Source organism: Acomys russatus, chromosome 11 (assembly GCF_903995435.1).
Source record: "Acomys russatus chromosome 11, mAcoRus1.1, whole genome shotgun sequence".
NCBI classification, from domain to species: Eukaryota; Metazoa; Chordata; class Mammalia; order Rodentia; family Muridae; genus Acomys; species Acomys russatus.
In genome coordinates, this window is record NC_067147.1 from 52,174,508 (window position 1) to 52,196,864 (window position 22,357).

At 52.2% G+C, this 22,357-nt stretch overlaps 1 protein-coding gene across 1 annotated transcript; it reads left to right on the top strand.

Moving 5' to 3' along the window:
• Nucleotides 1-914: 914 nt before the first annotated feature.
• On the top strand, nucleotides 915-21,631 carry Ggt1 (gamma-glutamyltransferase 1). The gene is made up of 15 exons (XM_051153218.1): nucleotides 915-1,112; nucleotides 1,676-1,776; nucleotides 10,749-10,895; nucleotides 11,406-11,570; nucleotides 12,991-13,121; nucleotides 13,277-13,363; nucleotides 15,264-15,456; nucleotides 15,794-15,951; nucleotides 16,964-17,113; nucleotides 17,713-17,849; nucleotides 20,102-20,289; nucleotides 20,534-20,661; nucleotides 20,748-20,860; nucleotides 20,951-21,064; nucleotides 21,396-21,631. Exons 4-15 carry the CDS (start codon nucleotides 11,410-11,412, stop codon nucleotides 21,540-21,542), a joined length of 1,707 nt encoding a protein of 568 aa, XP_051009175.1. The 5' UTR covers nucleotides 915-1,112; nucleotides 1,676-1,776; nucleotides 10,749-10,895; nucleotides 11,406-11,409; the 3' UTR covers nucleotides 21,543-21,631.
• Nucleotides 21,632-22,357: the final 726 nt, after the last annotated feature.

The window sequence follows — 22,357 nt, forward strand, 5'->3', positions numbered from 1 at the left end:
CTCTTGCATGCTTGGCATCACTCTACCTTTGAGCCATACCTAGCCCTTCGTGATGGCTTTTTATTCTATTTTATTTTTTGGTTTTTCGAGACAGGGTTTCTTTGTGTAGCCTTCGCTATCCTGGACTCACTTTGTAGACCTGGCTGGCCTTGGACTCACAGTGATCTGCTTGCCTCTGCCTCCCGAGTGCACCACCACACCAGGCTTGTGATGGCTTTTGTTTTGTTTTGGTTTGGTTTGGTTTTTCAAGACAGGGTTTCTCTGTGTAGCCTTGGCTGCCCTGGACTCACACTGTAGACCAGGCTGGCCTTGAATTCATAGGGATCCACCTACCTCTGCCTCCCGAGTGCTGAGATTAAAGGCGTGTGCCTCCACCGCCCGGCAGTGATGGCTTTTTAGTAAGCCTACCCACCCACCCCTCAGCCAACATCAGTCTGTTCAGGAAGTGTGACTGGGTGCTATGAATGCTGCTCAGACTTTGGCAGAGAAAGTCGGCATGACAGCTTTGCCCTCAGAGTCAGAAGCAAAGGAAAGTTTAGGAAGGTGGTGTTGAGGTGGGGGGTCTAGAAAAAGAATACTTTTTAGGCCAACGTAGTAGCCTATAAAATGTCCTGGCAGAAGCACTGACTGCAGACAGAGGGCAGGGCAGGCACCAGCAAGGCAAGAATTTCTCTGCAGGGCAAAGGGGGCCTTTGAAGGGTTTTCCAGTAAGAGAGGAAAGTGTTCCAACTTACATGTTGAACCGGAGTTCCATTAGGGAAGCAGCAGCCTTGCAACCTATGACTGGGCGTCACCAGGTGATAGGAGTGGCCCGTTGGGGCTGATGGGGGAGGGTGTTAGGTGTGGCTTGGAGGTCACAGATAGCACCAATTGGAAGGGACCAGTGAAGATGCAGGGGTGGCCTCTGAGGGGCTGGACTCTGCCTTCTATGGCTGGTAGAGGTCTGAGGAGGGCAGTTGCCTAGTTCAGGTTTGGGCATGTTGACCTCAGGCATCTGACCCAGCCAGTGGCTCAGACTTGGACTCTGCATACTTGATGTGAGAGTTCAGCATCCAGGAGCTAAGGGAGGCAGAGGAGCTGCCACAAAGGGGAAGGGAGCTCCAGGAGCCTGGGTAAGCTGAGCAGTTTGGGTACCAATAAAGTCACAAGGAGGTGGAGGTGGAGGGTGAGCAGGAGTGCCTGCCTTGTGGTCCAAGAGTGTAGGAGACAGAAGTGAGCTGGCTCTCCCGCAGACTGTGGCCTGTGATGTGGTGGGGGGTGGGGCAGGGCATGGATAAGACAGGGCTTCTCTCCCAGCCCCCTGGAGATTCCAGGCAGCACAGCTAATTACCAGGTGATACAGTAAATGCCACCTGAGCAGGGTAGCTGGGGGGTAGGGGGGGTACTTTGGGCCCTGGCTCTGAATGGTTCATCAGACAAAACAGAAGTGACTACAGAACTGAGCGTCAGAGCCAGGCCAACACCGTCTTGGAAGAGCATCCGGGCGTCCTGGAGTCTGTCTCATTCAGTCTTCTAGCTCCCTGAAGCTCTCTAGGGAGGAAACTGAGGCTAGAAAGAGATAGGCTTTCCAGGTCCCCGCACCAGCGCTCAGGGAGGTGAGGCGTGAAACTGAAGACCACGGGGCCCATGTCTGTGATTTGCCCATTGAATTTTGAAGTTGGACTTGATCCACCAGATGCCAGGCTGGCCCTGTTGCTGAATGCTCCCAGGCATAACAAGCTGAGGACCCTGGAGGATCACACACTTGACTGAGTACAGGCTCTGCTCACACCAAAGGTGAGTGCTAGAATGGGGTGGGGTGACGGAGGTGGGTGGGAACAGTACCAAAAAGTTAGGCTTGTGGGCTGGGTGGGGAGCACAGGAACTCTGACCTTGCTGTGGTCAATCAGGGCATCCTCAACACCACTGAGTGGACTAGCCCACACAGGGCCTCTTCTATCTAGTTGGTGTGGTCTGTGTGGTTCTGAGGGTACTATTACCAGTTAGCTGCAGGGTGTGGGTGTCCCCTGCCTTTCTGACCTGTGGCCTGGGATGATTGGATGAATCGAAGGGCCTGAGAACAGACCCATCCAAAATAAGATGAGTCTGGTAGCTTGTAGAAGACACCACAAGCAGCAAGATGGGAGTCGAATCTGAATCCGGGGAGAACTTGCCAAGCACTTTTAGAGATGCTGAGCTCCCCAGCAGTGGCAGATGTGGAAGCTGGCATTTCTAGGGGCTTGGAAAATCAGAACAAACGTTGAGATTCTGCGATCCTAGAGTTAACTAGGTTGTTGCGATGACGTTTGGCTTTAAAGTCAGTTTCATTGCACCAGTTTATTAAGAGGGGGCATTAAGTGTCCTGGATGGGATCAGAGTTCCTGGCTTCCCGGGTGGGGAGGGAGGGCCTGTCCTAGGAGTTCTAGAATAAGCTTATACCTGGATCCACCCACTTTGATTACTCACAGTGACTAGGGACCTCAGCTGTGACCCTTACCCACTGGGGGCTCAAGACCTGCCCAGAGTCAGGTGTAGTCAGCCTTCCACACCTGACAGTGACATGGGGCGTGGCTGGAGGCCGCAGAGAGATGACAGTTTCAGGAAGTGGTTGGCACAGCCTCTCCTTGTCTAGGTTCCTGTCCTGCCAATGTCTGTGGCTAGAACCCCTCCCCAACCCAGTGAACTGCAAACCGCCCCTCACCCCCACCCCGGGATTTTGTTTTCCTGTGCTGGCAACACAAGTCTTGCTTTATCAGAACTTGGTTTTCTAAGGTGAGGTGGAGGAAAAGAAGCCCTTTGAAACAGGAAGTGCCTTGGGGGCCACTGTGAACCCACTTCCTGAGCCGCCCCTAAGTGTCCTACCTGGCCAAGGCCCCCACCCCTCCCCAAGGCATCGACAGATGGTCTCAGCAAAGGAGTTATTTTAAAATGAAAGGCACTAGGGCCTGGCGTGGTGGCACATGCCTTTAATCCCAGCACTAGGGAGGCAGAGGCAGGCGGATCACTGTGAGTTTGAGGCTAGCCTGGTCTACAAAGCAAGTCCAGGACAGCTAGGGTTACAGAGAAACCCTGTCTCGAAAAACAAAACAAAACAAAACAAAACAAAACAAACAAAAACAAAAAGAAAGACAGACAGACAGACAGAAAGGCATTAGAATGGTGATGTGGCACCCCTGTGGCACCCCTAGGCCACTCATATATACAAAAGCTTCTGCGAGGATAAACCCAGAGAGCGCCCAGCTCAGCCAGCCCTCACCAGAACCACCACCAACACTCTCCTTCTCATGGATGCCCTCTGCCCGGTTCCCCGGAACAAACCAAGGTGCAAAGAGGCACACACTAGGGTCTTAATGAGCAAGCCAGGGTTAATGGGTTACCCAGCGTGGTGATATATTCACCGGCCTCCCAGGGTTCTCAAAGTCCAGACTGGCTTAGCTTTCAAGGTCCAGGCTTGTAGGCCTTTCCAGCTCTGACACCTTCGAGTTCAAGGAGGGGAGGGGGAAGGGAAGTCAAGAGATCTCCACACCATACACGGAACTTCAGCCTCCTGCTGTAGTTAGGATCCTTTCCTGGGTCACTGTTTGTTCATTTTTAAGTTTTATGTGAATTGTGTTTTGCTTGCATGTATGCCTGTGGTCCACTTGTGTGCCTGGTGCCCCTGCGGGGCAAAAGAGAGCATCACCTGTGGGTGATGGGAATCAAACCTGGGTCCTCTGGAAGAACGGCCAGTGTCTTAACCATGGAACCATATCTCTCTAGTCCCTGGGGTTTTTTGTTGTTGTTGTTGTTTGGTTGGTTGGTTGGTTTGTTTTGTTGGTTTTTGATTTTTTTTTTTTTTTTTTTTTTTTTTTTTTTTTTTGGTTTTTCGAGACAGGGTTTCTCTGTGTAGCTTTGGCCATCATGGACTCGCTTTGTAGACCAGGCTGGCCTCGAACTCACAGCGATCCGCCTGCCTCTGCCTCCCGAGTGCTGGGATTAAAGGCATGCGCCACCACGCCCGGCTTTGGTTTTTGTTTTTTAAGACAGGGTTTCTCTGTGTAATAGCCCTGGCTGTCCTGGAACTCTCTTTGTAGAGCAGGCTGACCTCAAACTCAGAGATCCACTTGCCTCTGCCTCCCAAGGGCTGGGATTAAAGGAATGTGCCACTGAGCCCCAGCTGTTTGTTTGTTTTAAACCTTTCAACTCCCAGCACCTACAATAGACAATTTATTAGTGTCAATGGCCTCAGATTCACCGCACCTGACACCACACTGACTTTCTCGTACACAGACACATACCTAAGCGTGTACACCTAAGTAATAATAAAAGCCTTTTACGTTTTCTTTTATTATTTTACGTGTGTATGTAGCTTGCCCGCATGCATGGTTTATGTACCACATATGTACAGGTGCCCAAGGAAGTCAGCGAGTACAACAGATTGCCCCGGAACTGGAGCTATAGATGGCTGTGAGCCACCATGTCGGTGCTGACCTTATTCATTCAATGAGAAGTCCTAAGGGCTTAAACAGATGGATTCCCCCACTTCCCCAGCCAAGTACACTCTCTATCGGCCAGACTGCCCTAATCAAGAAAGCTGAGGAATTAGGAAACACTCTTAGGTTGTTAAACCGGAATACTTGGGGTAGCAGCCCCTCCTCCACTCTGTGGGCCAGATAGTCTGGAGGGCCAGCCTCGACTGGCAATCTCGGAGAGGAACAGACTCCTTGGACCTTGTAGGGCCTTCGAGGCTTTCAGCCATAATTCTACTAGGAAAGGACATCTGGCTGCATCCCGGCTCTGTGTGAACCTTATTTGAACACAGGAATTTCGGCCCCGTCGATACAACTGAGCCCAGGACCCTCAGGCTTCTTCTCAGGCCCTGAGCTATCCCCAGGCTGTTCCAGGTCACTTGGCGCCAGGGATTGGATTCAGAGCCAAACTTTACTCTCACCTGGTACAGTTCCTGTACCTTTAAAGCCTCCTCCCATCCCAGGCCAGCTAGGGGGGTGGGGTGGGTGGATGGGGAGGAGCTGGGTCACAGCTGGGGATGGAGATTTAGTTTTCCGCTGTTGTGGAGCTGGGAGCTGACCGCAGCACGTGCCTGGCCCAGGTGCTGTGTGACCCTAGAGCCCTCCTCACCCTCTCTGAGCTGCTGGACACCGTAGGTGGGGAAAATAGACTTGGGGGCCCCCAAGAATGTGTGGAGTCCTGGTTCTGTCCCTCAGCCCTGTGCCGAGCCATTCTAGAGGCTCTAGTGACCTTTTCAGAGCCTGAGTGGAGCCACCTGCGCAGCAGGAGTGCGCCACACTTCTGGATAACGGGTCAGGAGGCTCCTGTGCCCTGGTGTCCCTGGGTTCACACAGATAGGCAGAACCCGATCCTTATCAGACAACTGAGCTTGAGGGAGCCGGACCAGGCATCCCTCTCACTCTGCAGCACATGTAGGGCGGGTGTTAGGGGCTTGGAGTGGAGTCCCGGACTCCTCAGAAGACTTTGGGTTGCGGTTTTCAGAAAGTTTATGACACTCAGGGTGTGTGTGACAGGCCTGTCAGGACTGATGGTCAGCCATTAGGACATGCCTGCCCCTCTCTGGGCTTAGGGTGGGGGTGGGGCAGGAACCATTGTGCAAGGAGTCTTTACCAAGCTCCAGGGGCCTCTGTCATCCCTAGGTCACTAAGTAGGCACTTTCAAGCTCTTTCATCAGGTTTCCAGCGAGCAGTGCTTTGCAAGTCATCAGAAGGAAGGGTGTGTGTGTGTGTGTGTGTAAAGGTATATAAGTGTGTGAGGGGTATACATGTGTTTGCAAGGGGTATAGGCGTGTTTAAAAGGGTATAGGTGTGTATGTAAGAGGGTGAATGACTGAGTGGCCTTTAATCTTAGCACTTGGGAGGCAGAGGCAGCCGGATCTCTGTGAGTTGAAGGCCAGCTTGGTCTACAGAGCAAGTTCCAGAACAGCTGTGACATAGAAAGAAAAGGAAAAGAGAGAGAACGGGGGGGGGGGGGGGGGGGGGGGGGGGGGGGGGGCAGGGGAGGAGGAGGAAAAAAAGCCAAAGTTTAGTGGTGTACACCTTTAATCCCAGCACTTGGGAGGGAAAGCCAGGCAGATTGCTGTGAGTTCAAGGCCAGCCTGGTCTACAAAGTGAGTTCAGGATAGCCAAGGCTACACAGAGAAACCCTGTCTTGAAAAAAACAAAACCAAAACAAAACAAAAGCCAAAGTTTAGATGAAAGCAATTTGTCTAAGATCAGCTGTCCCTGGGAGGTCAGCAGACCACACGTGGGCCAGGACACCCCATCACTCGATCTGTTTGTAAGGACATGTGGGTAGGAGAACACAGATGTCCTTGGGCTCCCGGTCTTGGTGATCTTGACAGCATACTTACTTCTCCAAGACCTCAAGTTGGAATCTGCCTTGTTTGCTGCCCAAAGTGGCAGAGGACCACACCTATAATCCCCTTAGAAACACTCTAAAAACCAGGTGTGAGGTGCATACCTGTAACCCAGCACTCTTGAGGCAGAGCCAGGCAGATCTCTGTGAGTTCAAGGCCAGCCAGATCTACAAGACGAATCTAGGACAGCCTAGGCTACATAGAGAAACCCTGTCTTGAAACAAACAAACAATCAAAGAAATACACGTATATCCCCTTACACACGCACCTATCTATACCCTTGCTTTGTAGATTAGGGATCAGGCTGACCTTGAACTCACAGAGATCTGCCTACCTCTGCCTCCCTGAGTGCTGGGATTAAAGATGTGCGCCACCATGCCCGGTTTAAACTTGTTTCTTTTCTTTTTTTGTTTTTGTTTTTGGTTTTTTTTTTGAGACAACAGTTCACTATGTGTGGCTCTGGTTTGCCTTGAACTCATGGAGAACAGCCTGCTTCTGCCCCCTAGTGCTGCTGTTAAAGGCTTACACTACCATGCCTAGTCTTAACCTTAATTTCTTGCTGGTGGATGCCCCTTGAGGCAGACCCATAACTGCATCTGCTTGGAACTTCATTGGTGAGCTAGTCAGCAGCAATGAGGGGCCAAACCAGGTGGCAAGATTTCTCTGCTGGGCTGTGTGACTCTGGGCCAGGTCTGGCCTTCTCTGGGCCTTGTCTTTCTAGGCTGTTCCTCTCATTGACTGGGCTTGTGGGCTAATGTTTCTTGATTGGTGGTTGAACCGGTCTGGGATGCTGAGGCCCCAGGTCCTGTTCTAGGAACGCACCTCTGTCATTGACCAGTAGGGTACAGTGAGGCCTCTTAGATCTTGGCGATGGTCTAGTGCCTGGGGGGTACCCCTACTTCATCGCCTCAGGAACATTTTAAGGACACTGTGTCTGTCTCTAAATTCACACAGGGACCTAGTGGGGGAGGCGGGGAAGGACTCACCGGGTGGCCTCTGCCCTTTGGAGGGCGCCAAATCTGAAAAGGGGGGGGGGGGAGCCCTTTCCCAGGCTCTTAGCACCTCCCACCTCCCCTGCCTAGGGCCCTCCTGGGGCTGGGTGAACTTCAGTCACCTGGAGACTAGCCTGATCACTGGTGCTGGTGCGCCTCCTTGCTGCTGTGACGTCAGTATTGACCATCCTCCCAGCCTGGCTGGACCTCTTGCCGAGGACTCCCTATTCCACACCCCACTCGGAAGCCTCCAGCTGCCCTTCTGGGAAGCTGGGCACCCCTTAGCTGACCTCTTGCCCCTCTGGGATTAGGTAAGCACATGGGTCCTGTTCTGCTACCACCCCCTTCCTACCTCTACCCTGAGGAGAGGCCCAAGCCCAGATCCTGATCCCAAATAGGGGTTGGGGACACTGAGCCATTCTGCAAGGGTGACAGGCATGTCTCTGGCTGCTTCTGGGGGATAACCACTTTTGTGGCCAGGACTTCCTTGGAGGACCTATATACCTCCTCTCCATCCCAGTACTCTCCTCTGAGGAAGAGCGGGCTCTCTCCTAGGCCCCGCCGCCCCCTCCCCCCACTGTCTCCATGGCCTCTGGGAAACCCACCAGAGTTACAGAGAAGGAGGGGTCTGGGTCTGAGGACCAGTGCCTCAGTTTCCCTCCCAACACTGATCTGGGTGAAACCAGACTTGCACATTCTTTTAGTGAATCTTTGAGAAAACTTTGGGTGGAGGGGTGGGAAATGGAAGCCTGGGCTTCCAGCAGGGCGTCTTCCGCTCACACTGGAACATCTGCTTGCAGAGGCTGGGCCAGCCCTCCCTGTCACACTGTCCCAGAGGAAGGGACAGGGGTCAGGGGTCAGGGCAACCCACTTCCCAGGCTCTGGGTGCCCTTTGGGGCTGTTCGGGATGAATGAGTGGCTAAGGAGGGGTGAAGTGTGTACCACAGGAGTCGCAGATGCTTTACCTCAGGGCCCTGAGACCCTAAGACTACTTTCAGTTTACAACCCCAAGCCTTGGAGAAATGAAACCCAAGATGCCCCAAATGGAGCAGAGCGCTGCATGAGGCATGGCTTGGGATGCTGATCATGCCCATCCCCTATCCTACTGCGTAGAGTGTTCTACATCAACAATGAATGATGCCACGCATGTTCCTGGCCTGGCTCCTACAACCCCTTGAGATCCCCCCAGTGTGACTTTCTCACCAGGAATCTCAGACCCTGACCTAGGTCCACCCTGGGGGGGGCCAGGGTACCTGTATCAAGGTCTAGAGAAGAGTATGAACTGTCCCTCGGACAACAGGGACGGAGCCTGGTTGGCACTATGGATAGGAGGACCATGCTGGCCAGAGGAACTACAGGAGTAAGACTGTATCCTCAGGGCAGAGTGATCCCTGCATTCAGGCAGGGAGAGATACTAGGGACGCTACACCACAGGGCAGTGTCCCCTCTGCCCTGGGGTTTCGTTTCCCCTTCTCCTCAAGAGCTGCAAATCTACTTTCCCGTGAGGTGAGGCATGAAATCCCATTACGCCACCCACCAAACCCACCCTCTAATCCAGGGGAGGGGAACTTTTCCATTATGGCATCAGTAATTTTCTCCTCAGGTGTGGGGAGGAGACAAGAACTTCATTCCTGCTGGGCGTGGTGGCGGTGCACACCTTTAATCCCAGCGTTCCGGAGGCAGAGGCAGAGGCAGGCAGATCGCTGTGAGTTCGAGGCCAGCCTGGTCTACAAAGCGAGCCCAGGACAGTCAAGGCTAACAGAGAGAGAGAGAGAGAGACCCCCTGTCTCAAACTCCCCCCGCAAAAGAGCTTTATTCCTAGACCATGGGATACCCTGACTGGTTCTGATCCTCCAGGGTTCTGTACAAGGACAGTGAGAGCGAGAGTGGGAGACAGCACAGGACTTTAAGAAGGGCTCTCTGGTAGATGCAACCCTTCGGAAGGAATGGAGTTTGGGAGAAGGGCACCCCACACACCTTTGTCAACACCCACCCACCCCCAAAGCCTCAGTGTAAGGCTGAGCTTTCCTTCTCTCCTTGGCCTGGAAGGAAATCCTCAGGAGAAATAGTCAGCCAGGAGTCCCACCTACTTACTTACTTATTTATTTATTTATTTATTTATTTATTTATTTATGTTTTTTTGAGACAGGGTTTCTCTGTGTAGCCTTGACTGTCCTGGACTCGCTGTGTAGACCAGGCTGGCCTCAAACTCACCAGAGATTCACCTGCCTCTGCCTCCCTGAGTGCTGGGATTACATGTGTGAGCTATTGCACCCTGCTGGGCACACCTTTTTTTTTTTTTTTTTTTTTCTTCTTAAGAGTTACTTACCTTATTTTCTGTGTATGAGTGTTTTCCTTGCACGTTTGCATGTGTCTGTTACTTTCTGCAAGCCTGGTGTCCACAGAGGCCAAAAGAGGGCAACAGGTCTCTTAGAACAGGAGATCTAATATTGTGAGCTGCCATGTGGGTGCTGGGAATGGAACCCAGGTCCTCTGGAAGAACAGCTAGTGCTCTTAAGCACTGAGTCCTCTCTCCAGCCCACCTCCTGTTTTTTGTTGTTGTTGTTTGTTTTTTGTTTTTTTGTTTTTGTTTTTGTTTTCGAGACAAGGTCTCTCTGTGTTAGCCTTGGCTGTCCTGAACTCACTTTGTAGACCAGGCTGGCCTCGAACTCACAGCGATCCGCCTGCCTCTGCCTCCCGAGTGCTGGGTTGTTTTTGTTTTTTGAGACAGGGTTTCTCTGTGTAGCCTTGGCTGTCCTGGACTCGCATTGTAGACCAGGCTCCCTTCGAACTCACAGGGATCCACCTGCCTCCACCTCTTGAGTGCTAGGATTAAAGGCATGCTCCACTACCACCCGGCCCACCTGCTGTTTTATTTTAATTTGTTTGTTTGTTTGGTTTGTTTTGTTGGAGATAGGATCTCATTCTGTAGCACAAGCTAGCACTGGGGAACCTGTGCATAGCTCAAATCTATGGCAATTCTGCTCGGGCTCTCTGAAGGCTAGGGTTACAGGTGTAGCCACCATGCCCATTTTAGCATTTTACATGTCCTCATCCAAGTTATTCAGAAAACATCCCATAAGTGAGGTCAGGGACGCACACAAGAGTTACACAACCGGCGAATACCAAGTCCAATCTCAGGAAGGGCCTGGACCCTTGGACCCCTCTGTTTGGTTCACACTCTGCTCTTACTACCAAATCCTGGGCTTACACATGAATGCCCGGGCCCCTCCCTGCTCTCTTCTGTGACCCATTCCCTAGGCGGCTCTTGGGAGAAGTCATGCATACATACAAGCAGCTGGCAGCCTCTTTGGCTCCAGAGTTCAATGGGAGGCAGAGGGTGATTGTCACATCAGGCACTCCAGAAAGTGCTGGGCCGGCTTCAGGTTTAACTTTGTGATTTTTTTCAGGAGTACAAGGAGGTAGCCTGCTCCAGCAGTTTCAGAGAAGACTGGCCGTAGGTTTCTGCAGAGTGTGGGGGAGTTCCTCCTGCTTATCCAGAGAGCTGTTTTTCAGGGGCCACCTCCCCAAGGAAGGTGTGGAGCTCCTACTGGACGGTAAGTCTTGGCCCATGCAGCTAGTTTACTTTTGGGGTGCCTCCTTGGAAGACATGATAGATGTCCAAGTGTAAGCCACTCTTGGGCGTCTATGGCTGGGGCCGGGCTCTCAGCTAGGGTAGGAAACACAGAAGAAATAGATGAAGCCTAGCCTGCCTCGAGTTTCTCTCAGGCCAGTAGCAGCTCGGTTTCTGTAGGCAGGTACCCAAGGCACGTGGAGTCTGAAGGGTCTCCTTGGGAGGGTCTGTGCTGGGAACGAAGTCCATACAGAGATGAGCCCTGAAGAGAAATGGGATTTCTAATAGCAGAGGTGGAATCCAGAGCTTCTGGCAGAAGGAATGGCCTGGCCAAAGGTCTGGGGGGCTGGACAGCCCACACATGTTCAAAGAGGCTGAAAGGAAGCCCAGCGCTGTGTCCCTGACGCTTGACTTTAGACTGTGTTTCGTCTGGGGGATGGCCTGGGAATTCCCAAGGCTGAGCCTGACAGTAATCCTTCTCACGAGGCAACAGAGCCATGAAGAATCGGTTCTTGGTCCTGGGCCTGGTGGCTGTGGTTCTGGTATTCCTCATCATCGGCCTCTGCATCTGGCTGCCCTACACCTCTGGGAAGCCGAGCCATGTGTACTCCAGGGCAGCTGTGGCCACGGATGCCAAGCGCTGTTCAGAGATTGGACGGTAAGTGGGTCTGCCAGCTCTGGGGCAAGGCACTGTGGAAGATAGCCGGCTAGTGAGCTTGTGCGAGACTTGAGTTCCCCATCTGTAAACTAGGCATAAAGAATGTGTGGTGGACAGGGAGCTGCTTGTCTGTTCCTTGGACTCTCTTGGTAGCCTCTGTCTAGGGATAAGGGACAGTGACTCTGCAAACAGGGTATTAATTTTCTTACACCCAATTTGGGACCCTCTTTTCAGCGTTATCTCTGAAAAATGCTGCCATTCCATCCCCATTTTAGATTGTGAGGTTTGTTTGTTTTTTTGCTTTATTAAAAATTTTTTTATGTGTGTGGGTGTTTTGCCTGAGTGTATGTTTATGCGCCACTTGCATGCCTGGTACCCTTAGAGGCGAGAAGAGGGCATTGGATCCCCCCGGAACTGGATTACAGACAGTTGTGAGCCATGATATGGGTGCTGGGAATTGAACCCAGATCCTCTGGAAGAACATCTTAGATCCTGGAACATCTTTCCAGCCTCTGCTCATTTTAGAATTTTATTTCATTATATGTGAAAGTCAGTTCTCATTTAGAGACATAATCAGAAAAAAATATATTAATAAAAAATAGCCTCTTGTCAGGTGTGGTGGCTGCACACCTTTAATCCCAGCACTCGGGAGCCATGCAGGTGGATCGCTGTGAGTTTAAGGCCGGCCTGGTCTACAAATTTAGTCCAGGACAGCCAAGGCTACCAAAAAACGAACAAACAAACAAATAAACAAACACCTTTGAGGCCAGAGATGATGGTTCAATGAGTCAGACAGTATTGCTGCTCTTTCAAAGAACCCAAGTCCAGTTCCCCGTACCCAGGTCAGGCAGTTCACAACTGCCTGGAACCCCAGAAATCTGATGCCCTCTTTTGACATCCATTGATACCTACCTCCATTGACACACACACACACACACACACACACACACACACACACACACACACACACACAAACAGGGAGCTGGAGAGATGGCTCAGTGGTAAAGAGCACTCTCTGCTCTTCTGAAGGACCTGGATTCAATTCCCAGCACCCACATGGTGGTTCTGACACCTACATATCAATGCACATAAAAGAAAACTAAATAAACATTACATAAACAAACCAATTCACCTGTGAAAATAAAAATAAAAAAAAAATTTCCACCTGTAACCTCAGCCCTTGGGGTAAAACCCTGTCTCAATAAACTAAAACAGGTGAACAAGCAAACAAAGCACCTGGCTCAGCTGAGCGCTGGCAGCTGTACTCCCCAGCCTGAGAGATGTGAAGCCAGTTTGGGCTGCATATTAGGCACAGCAGGAGATTCTGTCTCCAAACAAAGGGCAGGCCTAGGATCTCTTCTTCCGTCTTCCTTGGGGCAGGGTGGCCAGAGAGTCTCACCTTCCTATATGCTGCCCGTAGGGACATGCTACAGGAGGGTGGCTCCGTGGTGGATGCAGCCATCGCGAGCTTGCTGTGCATGGGGCTCATGAATGCCCACAGTATGGGCATCGGGGGCGGCATGTTCTTCATCATCTACAACAGCACCACACGTGAGTGCCCAGGGTGGGGAGGGTGAGTGGCTCAGGCCATCCCTCTTACGTCTGAGTGAGTTGGTCTTAGGGCAGCATAGCTGGGTGTCTCCTGGGCTCACTTGACAGGAGGGAGTTGGGGATAACCCGGCCCTGCCAACATGTTCTTTTTCTAGGAAAAGCTGAGGTTATCAATGCCCGTGAAGTGGCTCCCCGGCTGGCCAATGGCACCATGTGTAATACCTCTAAGGACTGTGAAGCAGGTAGGGTATCGTGTGGGCTGTGGGTACGGCTCAGCGCCCACAGGGGACACGGACCATCTGAGGCCTGGGGACAGGCTCTGGTACCCATGACACCCTTCCGTAAAGAATAGTTAGATCAGTGAGGGTAGGGGTAGGTTCTTTTATTTCTCCTCAGCCCCTGCATGCAGCCACCTCTGTATACACACAGAGAGAATAATCACAGTGGAGCTCTGGTGTCCACAGAAAACCTGCATTTGATTCTTAGCACCCACATGGTGGCTGGCAACCGCCTATAACTACTGTCCAGGGGAATCTGATGTCCTTTTCTGACCTCCTCAGGCACCACATGTGTGTGGTACATACACATGTGTGCAGGCCAAGTACTTACACACATAAAAATAAATAAACCTCTTTTTTTTTTCTCCCCCTAGACAGGGTTTCTCTATGTAGTCCTGGCTGTCCTAGACTTGCTTTGTAGACCAGGGTGGCCTTGAATTTACAGTGATCTACCAACTGGCTAGCCCCTTTTTAAAAAGGGCTTTTTTTTTTTTTTTTTTTTTTTTTTTTTTTTTACAAGTTGAGGCTCCCTCCTTCCTGATGAATCTATAGCTTGTGTCAGGTTGACGTAAAACTACCCAAGGTTTTGAGGGTAGCTCAGACTGAGAGTCAGAAGGCGTGTGAGGGGCTCTGGCTTTCCCCAAGGCTTGTAGACAACCATAGTCCGGACACAGGATTTTGCACATGGAGGTACTATAAGGTCACCCCAGTACACAGCCACCTGTCCCACCTGCTCCCCGTTCTGTACTCGGTGAGAAGTGTTTGGTCACCACTTTGTTTGTTTTCCGAGACAGGGTTTTCTATGTGTGTAGCTGTGGCTGTCCTGGAGTCACTTTGTAGACCAGGCTGCCCCGGAACTCACAGCCATCCGCCTGCCTCTGTTTCCCGAGTGCTGGGATTACAGGTGTGCGCCACCACGCCCGGCTTGCTCACCACTTCTTGCCTGTGGAGCTCAGCTATGATCTGCAATGATCTTAAATTTCTCTTTGCCTGGGATGGGGCTGTAGCTCAGTGATAAAGCCCTTGTCTACCACTCAGGAGGTCCAGGGTTCGATCCCTAGCACTACCATTTCCTTCCAACCTGATCCAGCACCACTCATTAAATGGGTTGGAGGAAGTGCCTGGAATGTTACTGCTTTTCTTTTCTTTTTCTATTTTTTGTTGAGTATTTTTTTAAAGGTTTATTTATTTATTATTTACAGTGCTCTACCTGCATACAAACCAACAGGCCAGAAGAAGGCACCGGATCTCATTTTAGATGGTTATGAGCCACCATGTGGTTGCTGGGAATTGAACTCAGGACCTCTGGAGGAGCAGTCTGTGCTCTTAACCTCTGAGCCATCGCTCCAGCCCCTTTTCTTTTTCTAATGTGGTGCTAGGAACAAACCAGGCAATAACATAGAGTAACTACACACTGGCCCTTTTCTTGTCTTCCTTTTATTTAGGGTCTTGTTAATCTGCTCAGGCAGGCTGTTCTTTATTTTATTTTATTTATTTATTTTTATTTATTTATTTATTTTTGCTCAGGCTGTTCTTGAACTCCTTCTGTAGCCTAGGCAGCCCTTAAACTTGAAAGCCCTCTTGCCTTAGCTTTTTAGTAGCAGGGAACATAGGCCTAGTGACCATACCCAGCCACTCTCTCAATCTCTCTGTCCTTTTTTTTCTTTTTTTTTTTTTTCCTGGTTTTTCGAGACAGAGTTTCTCTGTGTAGCCTTGACTGTCCTGGACTCGCTTTGTAGACCAGGCTGGCCTCGAACTCACAGCGATCCACCTGCCTCTGCCTCCCGAGTGCTGGGATTAAAGGTGTGCGCCATCACACCCGGCCCTGTCTGTCTTTCAAACTCTGTTCATCCCTGGTTCCTAGGTGGCCTTTCCGTGGCAGTTCCTGGTGAAATCCGTGGCTATGAGCTGGCACACCAACGGCATGGGCGGCTACCCTGGGCTCGCCTCTTCCAGCCTAGCATCCAGCTGGCTCGCCATGGCTTCCCTGTGGGCAAGGGCTTGGCCATAGCGCTAGACAGAAAGCGGGAGACCATTGAGACGACACCTGCCTTGTGGTAGGTGGCCTCATGTCCAAGTAGCCCGTCCTGGGAAGGGCCGGTGAAGGCTGTGCTCTGCTTTCAGGAACCTGCCACTCAGTGGGCTTAGGCTGTCGTCAGACCCTTCTCACTGTGTGTTGTAGACACATTCAAGCCTGGTTTAGAGGTCCCAGGGGAACACTGTGGCCTGAACAAGATAGGACACTGGAAACCCTAAGTGAGAAGATAATCCACCTATGGGCAGGATTTACCTGTGTTTGTACTCTGCACCCTCAGGACAAAAGGGTGACGGGTGGGTGTGAGGTATAAGGGATTCTGCACATCTCTTGCCTCACGTGAGTCCCCTCTGCCCCAGCGAGGTGTTCTGCCACCAAGGGAAGGTGCTTCAGGAAGGAGACACAGTGACTATGCCAAAGCTGGCCGATACGCTGCAGATACTGGCCCAGGAAGGCGCCAAGGCCTTCTACAATGGGAGCCTCACAGCACAGATTGTGAAGGACATCCAGGAAGCTGGTGAGTGGGGGCTTGCATGGGGGAACTCCACAGCAGGAGCACGGAGTGGTGCTCCCTGCCTAGGAGGCCTCTGGGTCCTGGGGGAACACTTGGTGGGGAAGGGTCCGCATGGACCATTGGATCTATAGCTCCTGGCCCAGCAGCATAGGAAACCCCTTGGAGTATGAAGAGAGATATAGGCAGCCCTTGGGACTGAGGAAGAGCTAGAGGCTTCAGACATGGGAGGATAATGTGGGAGAAGTGAGCTATAGTGACTGTTAGGCAGAGATGGGAGGGCGTGGCCTAAGGGTTTGAGGAAGACCTTGTGAGACTGGCATTAGAGGCACTTGGGCGGCAGCAGCCTTGTTCATGTTATTTTTGTCCTGGTTTTTTGTTTTGGTTTGGTTTTGGTTTTTCGAGACAGAGTTTCTCTGTGTAGCCTTGGCTGTCCTGGACTCACTTTGTAGACCAGGCTGGCCTTGAACTCACAGCGATCCGCCTGTCTCTGCCTCCCTTCCAAGTGCTGGTATTAAAGGCGTGCGCCACCACGCCCAGCTTTCTTGTCCTGTTTTATGAAGCGGAGGGTTAGCGCATTGACTTTTACTGCCGCAGATGCAACTTAGAACCTACTCCTCAGAAAATGAGGAGTCTTCTTCCATCCACCGGGTCATCGTGAGGGTGGGCGCTGGTAAAGGAAAGACAGAAAAAGGTGTTCTGCACTTGGGAAAGACCTCTGGCTGCAGAGATGAAGGCTGTTGTTTGAGCCTGGCATAAGTGGCGAGCACCAGTAGTGCCTAGGGCTCCCAGGTTACCAGTCTGATGGCCCCATGACCCCTCATGATGGTGTAGACTGTCTCGATGGGGACCAACCTCTTTCTTAAACAGCCCTGACCTCATAGTGTCCCCTTGGCTGTACTACTTGCTTTCACCCTGTACTCTGCCCAATGGTAAATCCAGTCCCGCGTGATGCAGCCCTGTCCCCAACCATGGCACAACCCCATCGCACAGCCATTGAGCCGTTGTCCCATGGCAGGGGGCATTATGACAGTTGAGGACCTGAATGACTACCGTGCAGAGCTGATAGAGCATCCGATGACCGTCAACCTTGGGGACTTCACACTGTATGTGCCCAGCGTACCACTCAGCGGGCCCGTGCTGGTTCTGATCTTAAACATCCTCAAAGGTGAGATGTCCCCCTCTCTGGCCCCGCTGAGGAGCAAGGGGCATAAACTCTCCTTCCTGGGGCTCCATATTTGCTGGGCCTCTTTACCCTATATCTTTCTATCAGTGATCTGGTGGAATGTCTACCCTGCCTCATGGCTGGTGGCCTCCTGGAGGCGGTGTTGAGTGCCAGGGCACCCCATGGGGGTGCAGGTGGGGGTGACACTTAGTAGCTGGAAGAGGAAAAGTGTTCAGGAAGAGAATGGGAGTGCAGAGCAGGGCCCTTGTCCAGAGTGTGTTTCTGGCTAGTGTAAGTGATCTTCCAGAAACCCATAGACAGGGCTTCTCTATATAGCCCTGGCTGACCTGGAATACCAGGCCATACTCGAACTCAGAGATCCACCTGCCTCTACCTCCCAAGTGCTAGGATTAAAGGCATGAGCGCCATCACTTCCCAGTTGCTATGCCCTTGCATTACCATCTTTCTCAATGGCCACTGCTGTTGGTTATATTTGTTTTTTCCACAGCAGAGGGTAGGAAACATGGCTCAGAGGTGTGCTAACCCTTTGAGCCCCTCCAGGCCCTAATTGCCTGCCAATGTGTGCCTGGCTATCCACTCAGGGTACAACTTATCTCCGAAGAGTGTGGCAAGCCCAGAACAGAAGGCGCTGACGTATCACCGTATCGTGGAGGCCTTCCGGTTTGCCTATGCCAAGAGGACCATGCTTGGTGACCCAAAGTTTGTCGATGTGTCTCAGGTAAGGGGGTACCTCACAGTGGGTGGGAGGCCTGCCAAAGGGGTGTTAGGTGAGCCCTGAAAGGCCCACCCTACCACCCAGCTTCATGCATGCTTTCTGAACCAAATGTGGTTTCAGGGTAGACTTGATACCCTGTCCCTGACCTCTGTTTTATGGAGATCATAGTGTGAGGGAAACTGAGGGGGAAAAGGTTGTTATGCCATCTCCAATCCCTCTACCCCTGCAAGCCAGCTCCTAGCTCCTTTGTGCATGCTCGGGCCTTTGGCCTGGAAGATTCTGGACTGCTCAGTGCAGTATGGAGGGATGGATGGAAGGGTTGCATCCCTCAGGAATCATGAAGGCTACGGGAGGAATTAAGACCAGGTGAACAGCCGGGCATGGTGGCACATGCCTTTAATCCCAGCACTCAGGAGGCAGAGGCAGGAGGATCTCCGTGAGTTCGAGGCCAGCCTGGTCTACAAAGCGAGTCCAGGACAGCCAGGGCTACACAAAGAAACCCTGCCTGGAAAAACTAAAGCCAAAAGAAAAGGAAACCCCTGTTACCTGGTACCCAAGGCCTGTGCTAAATGCATCCCCTGTGGTTGGTTGGTTGGTTGGTTTGTGACAGAGTCTTCACTAGGTAGCACAGGCTAACCTGCAATTCACTTCTTAGATCAGGCTGTCCTTGAATTCACAGAGGCCTTCCTGTCTCTTCCCTCTGACTGCTAGAATTAAAAGCATGTGTCATCATGCACCCCGTGAGGCCATTAGGTTTATTTGACGTCAGAGAGATGGTGGCAAGGACTGAAAAGAAGAGAGGAGAGTTGAGACTGCTCAGAAAGAGAGCTTGGGGGCGGGGGTGGAGGGGGTGGGGAACTGATGGACGGAAACAGTGTATCTTGCACAGGGAGGGAGGGAGAAAGGACTCTTGTTAAGGCATAACTTAGCTGAAGCAGTGGAGGTGGAGGAGGGGGTGGAGCTAGTTAGGGGGCGGAGCTAGTTAGAATGGGCCTATTATGCCAGTAGCCCAGATGTTTCAGAGTCTGGCAGCCTAGGGTTGGGGGTGGGGTGGGGTGGGGCTGGGGTAGAGGGGTGGGGGGTGGTCCTGCCTGGCCCTGTAGCAGCAGGGGTCCCAGAATCAGCTAGCTGGTGGAAGAGCTGCAGGACCACCTTAACTGAATAGGGAGGGATTTGCCAATAGCTGCTCAGGAAGACAGGGAAAGGCTGCTGCAGGTGAGTGGCCTGATTGGCCTTTCCGCCTAAACCTGATGAGGTCCCAGGGCTCCTTTTTTCCCAGCTGCCCCCTTCCGTTTCCTCTTCCAACCCATCTTCTCTTGCCAGTAGCTTTCAGCAGCCATCCATCACGTGCCCACGCTGTGTTTATACCTTCGTTTTTGTCTGTAAATATCACACATGAACCTGTGTTCAGGGACCCATCTGCCCAAGCCATACTTTTCGCTGTCTCCCGAAGCAAGCAAGTCCTTACCTGCCCCTACAGCTCCTGCAATTGCCTCTTCTCCTCCTCCAGCATTTACTTCCCCGGTCAATGGCAACTCCAGGCCGAAGAGCTCCAGGCCCACCCACTGTCCTTTTTCTCCCACCCACAGTGACATCTTCATCTGTGATATGCTTGTCCACAGCCTTTCCCGTGACACTCCCCCCCCTCCAGGGACCCCCCATCCTCCTTACTCCTCTACCCCAAGCCTGTGTGGTTCATAGCAAAAGCCAAAGTCGCGTTTTATAGACCACTGAGACCTCACGGAATGGATGCATGCTGGCCAGCATCCTTCCTCTTCATCCCATTCTCTGCTACCCAGGGTCTTCGCGCTTACCTTTTGGGCTTTATTCTGGGCTCTTTTTAGGAGCTTTTTTTGAGCGTCCCCTTCTCCATTGCAGTGCCCGGCTTCGCATTCCAGGTAGTCTTCCCGACCGCTGTTGTTTTTCTCCCTGTTATGCAGAGCGAGACCCCTGTGTCTCTTCCCTACTGATTTCCCAGCCCTGAGCATGTGACACAAGTTCCGTAAACCATTACACACATATCATTTAAGGTCACGGCAAGAGCCTAGAGGCTTGAGGGATGGGCAGAGGTTAGAGAGGGTGTCCAGGCGGGAGTTACCAGGCGCTGTCCCTGGTCCTGGGCAGGTTGTGGTTTACAATGGAGGTAAGTTGTGGCCAGACCCATGGCTGGGGCATCTTGAGACCAGCTGGGACAGCCCTGTTGTATCCCCCTCCCCCATCCTAACCTCCTCAGGCCAGATCTGGGGTCTCGGCAGGTAATCCGCAACATGACCTCCGAGTTCTTCGCTGCCCAACTTCGAGACCGCATCTCTGATATGACCACTCACCCAACCGCCTACTATGAGCCCGAATTCTACCTTCCCGACGATGGGGGCACTGCTCACCTGTCTGTGGTTTCCGAGGACGGCAGTGCTGTGTCTGCCACCAGTACCATCAACCTCTAGTAGGGGCCGTGGGGCTGCTGGGCAGTGCAGAATCATGAGCATTGGGTTGGGGCAATTGATCTTCATTTCCTATAAGGACCTATCTCTTTCATGGTGGGAAACAGAGGCCACACCTTGGTAACATGCCCACTGTGGGCAGGAGCTCCTAGGGAGTGCTGTTGGCCTGGAGGTGGGTGGGGACCAGGTTGGGGGAGGCGTAGCTGGATTGTCAGTTGCTGTTACCTGAGCCCGGTCTATTTTCAGCTTTGGCTCCAAGGTGCTTTCACGAGTCAGCGGCATCCTGTTTAATGACGAGATGGATGATTTCAGCTCACCCAACTTCGTCAACCAGTTTGGAGTATACCCCTCACCAGCCAACTTCATCAAGCCAGGTGCAGCGTGGGTCTGACTTGGGAGGGGGCCAGTACCTCAGCCAGGCAGCTGACCTGTATCTCTGTCTCCTCCCACGGAACCGTAGGCAAGCAGCCACTTTCATCCATGTGTCCCTCCATCATTGTGGATAAGGACGGCAAGGTGAAGATGGTGGTGGGAGCTTCGGGAGGCACCCAGATCACCACATCCGTTGCACTGGTATATGCCTTCCGCCTGTCCTTTCCAGCCCTGTCTCTCCCTGTCCTTGCTCCCAGCCTATGCTGACATCTTCCTATCCTATCTCTCCAGGCCATCATCAACCACCTGTGGTTCGGCTATGATGTCAAGAGAACAGTGGAGGAGCCCCGGCTCCACAACCAGCTTTTTCCCAACACCACAACAGTAGAGAAAAATATTGATCAGGTAGGCTGAGAGCTGTGAGGAAACACAATCATGGTGTGGCATCAAAAGGAGATCCCAGACTCAGGGCTGGCATCTTCCGGAGTCACTACAGAGCAAATAGTGACTAGGGTCCCCTGCCCAAGGCGTATGGTCCCCAGGCCTTCAGGATAGGTCATCCTCAGCCCTTGCTCAATGACAGCCAAACAGCCTGTTCCCAGGAGACCTTAGAGGTCCAGTGTACCCTATTTCTTCCTGCCTACTTGACCAGGGGTAGCTCTAATCAGATTTGTGAGGCCCATGTCGCAGCCACACCCATGGCCTCGCTGAACTTGCTCTGCCCTCTCACCCCCAGGTGGTGACTGCAGGCCTAAAGACTCGCCACCACCATACAGAGGTCACATCCTCCTTCATTGCTGTGGTTCAAGCCGTTGTGCGGACATCGGGTGGTTGGGCAGCTGCCTCAGACTCCAGGAAAGGTGGGGTGCCAGCTGGCTACTGAGTGCTCAGAAGGGGTTAAGGCCGACCTGCAATCCCAGCATGAGACACTCAGAGTGGGACTCTGGAGAACGTGCTGCCCCCGGAGTGGGACAGAGTGGCATAATAAATGGCCGCTGGCAGGGAAGCCTTGCTGGCTGGACTATCCATATCACTGGCTTTAGTGTCTTGTGTATGAAATGGAGACATCTGGTTGGGAGAATGGCGAGGCAGGACCCTAAGACTTACCACTGTTATTCATGAAGCCTCAGCCTTTTAAATGAGGCGGGGTGAGGGGCGTAGGGGTGGGGAAAGCCCACTGTGCCTGGGGAGTTAGGGGTGAAGAGGTCAACAAACCAAGCACCTAAATTGTCCTAGGCCATAACACTTGCAATATTAGCCACTAGAGGGCACCCCAACCTTGCCGTTAACTGGGACAAAGCAACGCCTCAACAAAGATGCTTCCAAGTCCAGGGCAGATGCCGGCTCTCACTACTTAGCACTTAGGGAAGTAAAACTGAAGGAGAGATGACTAGACAAGAGGCATAAACAAAGCAACTTGGCAGGGGCCATACTTGAGGTCACTTTTCAAGCACAGACCCATAGTGACATCCAAGCTTGCCTTGCAAGAGTCTCGGTTCTCAAAGAACAGCTGGTCAGCAAGCCATAGGAAACCCATAGGTCCCAGAGGAGGACACAGCTTAAAATGGGTGGGCCCAGAAGAGCACTGTTAGTTACAACACTCTTCCTTGTCTTGGGGTGTCTGTCGCTGTGATGAAACACTATCACCAAAGCATCTTGGGGAGGAAAGGGTTGATTTGGCTTACATACTTCCACATC

What these genes read in the sequence shown, in the direction of transcription:
- Ggt1 (XM_051153218.1), top strand. Translation starts at nt 11,410, where the DNA reads ATGAAGAATCGGTTCTTGGTCCTGGGCCTGGTGGCTGTGGTTCTGGTA. An exon ending in CTCTAAGGACTGTGAAGCAG is followed by an intron (nt 13,364 to 15,263) that starts GTAGGGTATCGT and finishes CCTGGTTCCTAG; the next exon opens with GTGGCCTTTCCGTGGCAGTT. An exon ending in TCACCACATCCGTTGCACTG is followed by an intron (nt 20,861 to 20,950) that starts GTATATGCCTTC and finishes CTATCTCTCCAG; the next exon opens with GCCATCATCAACCACCTGTG.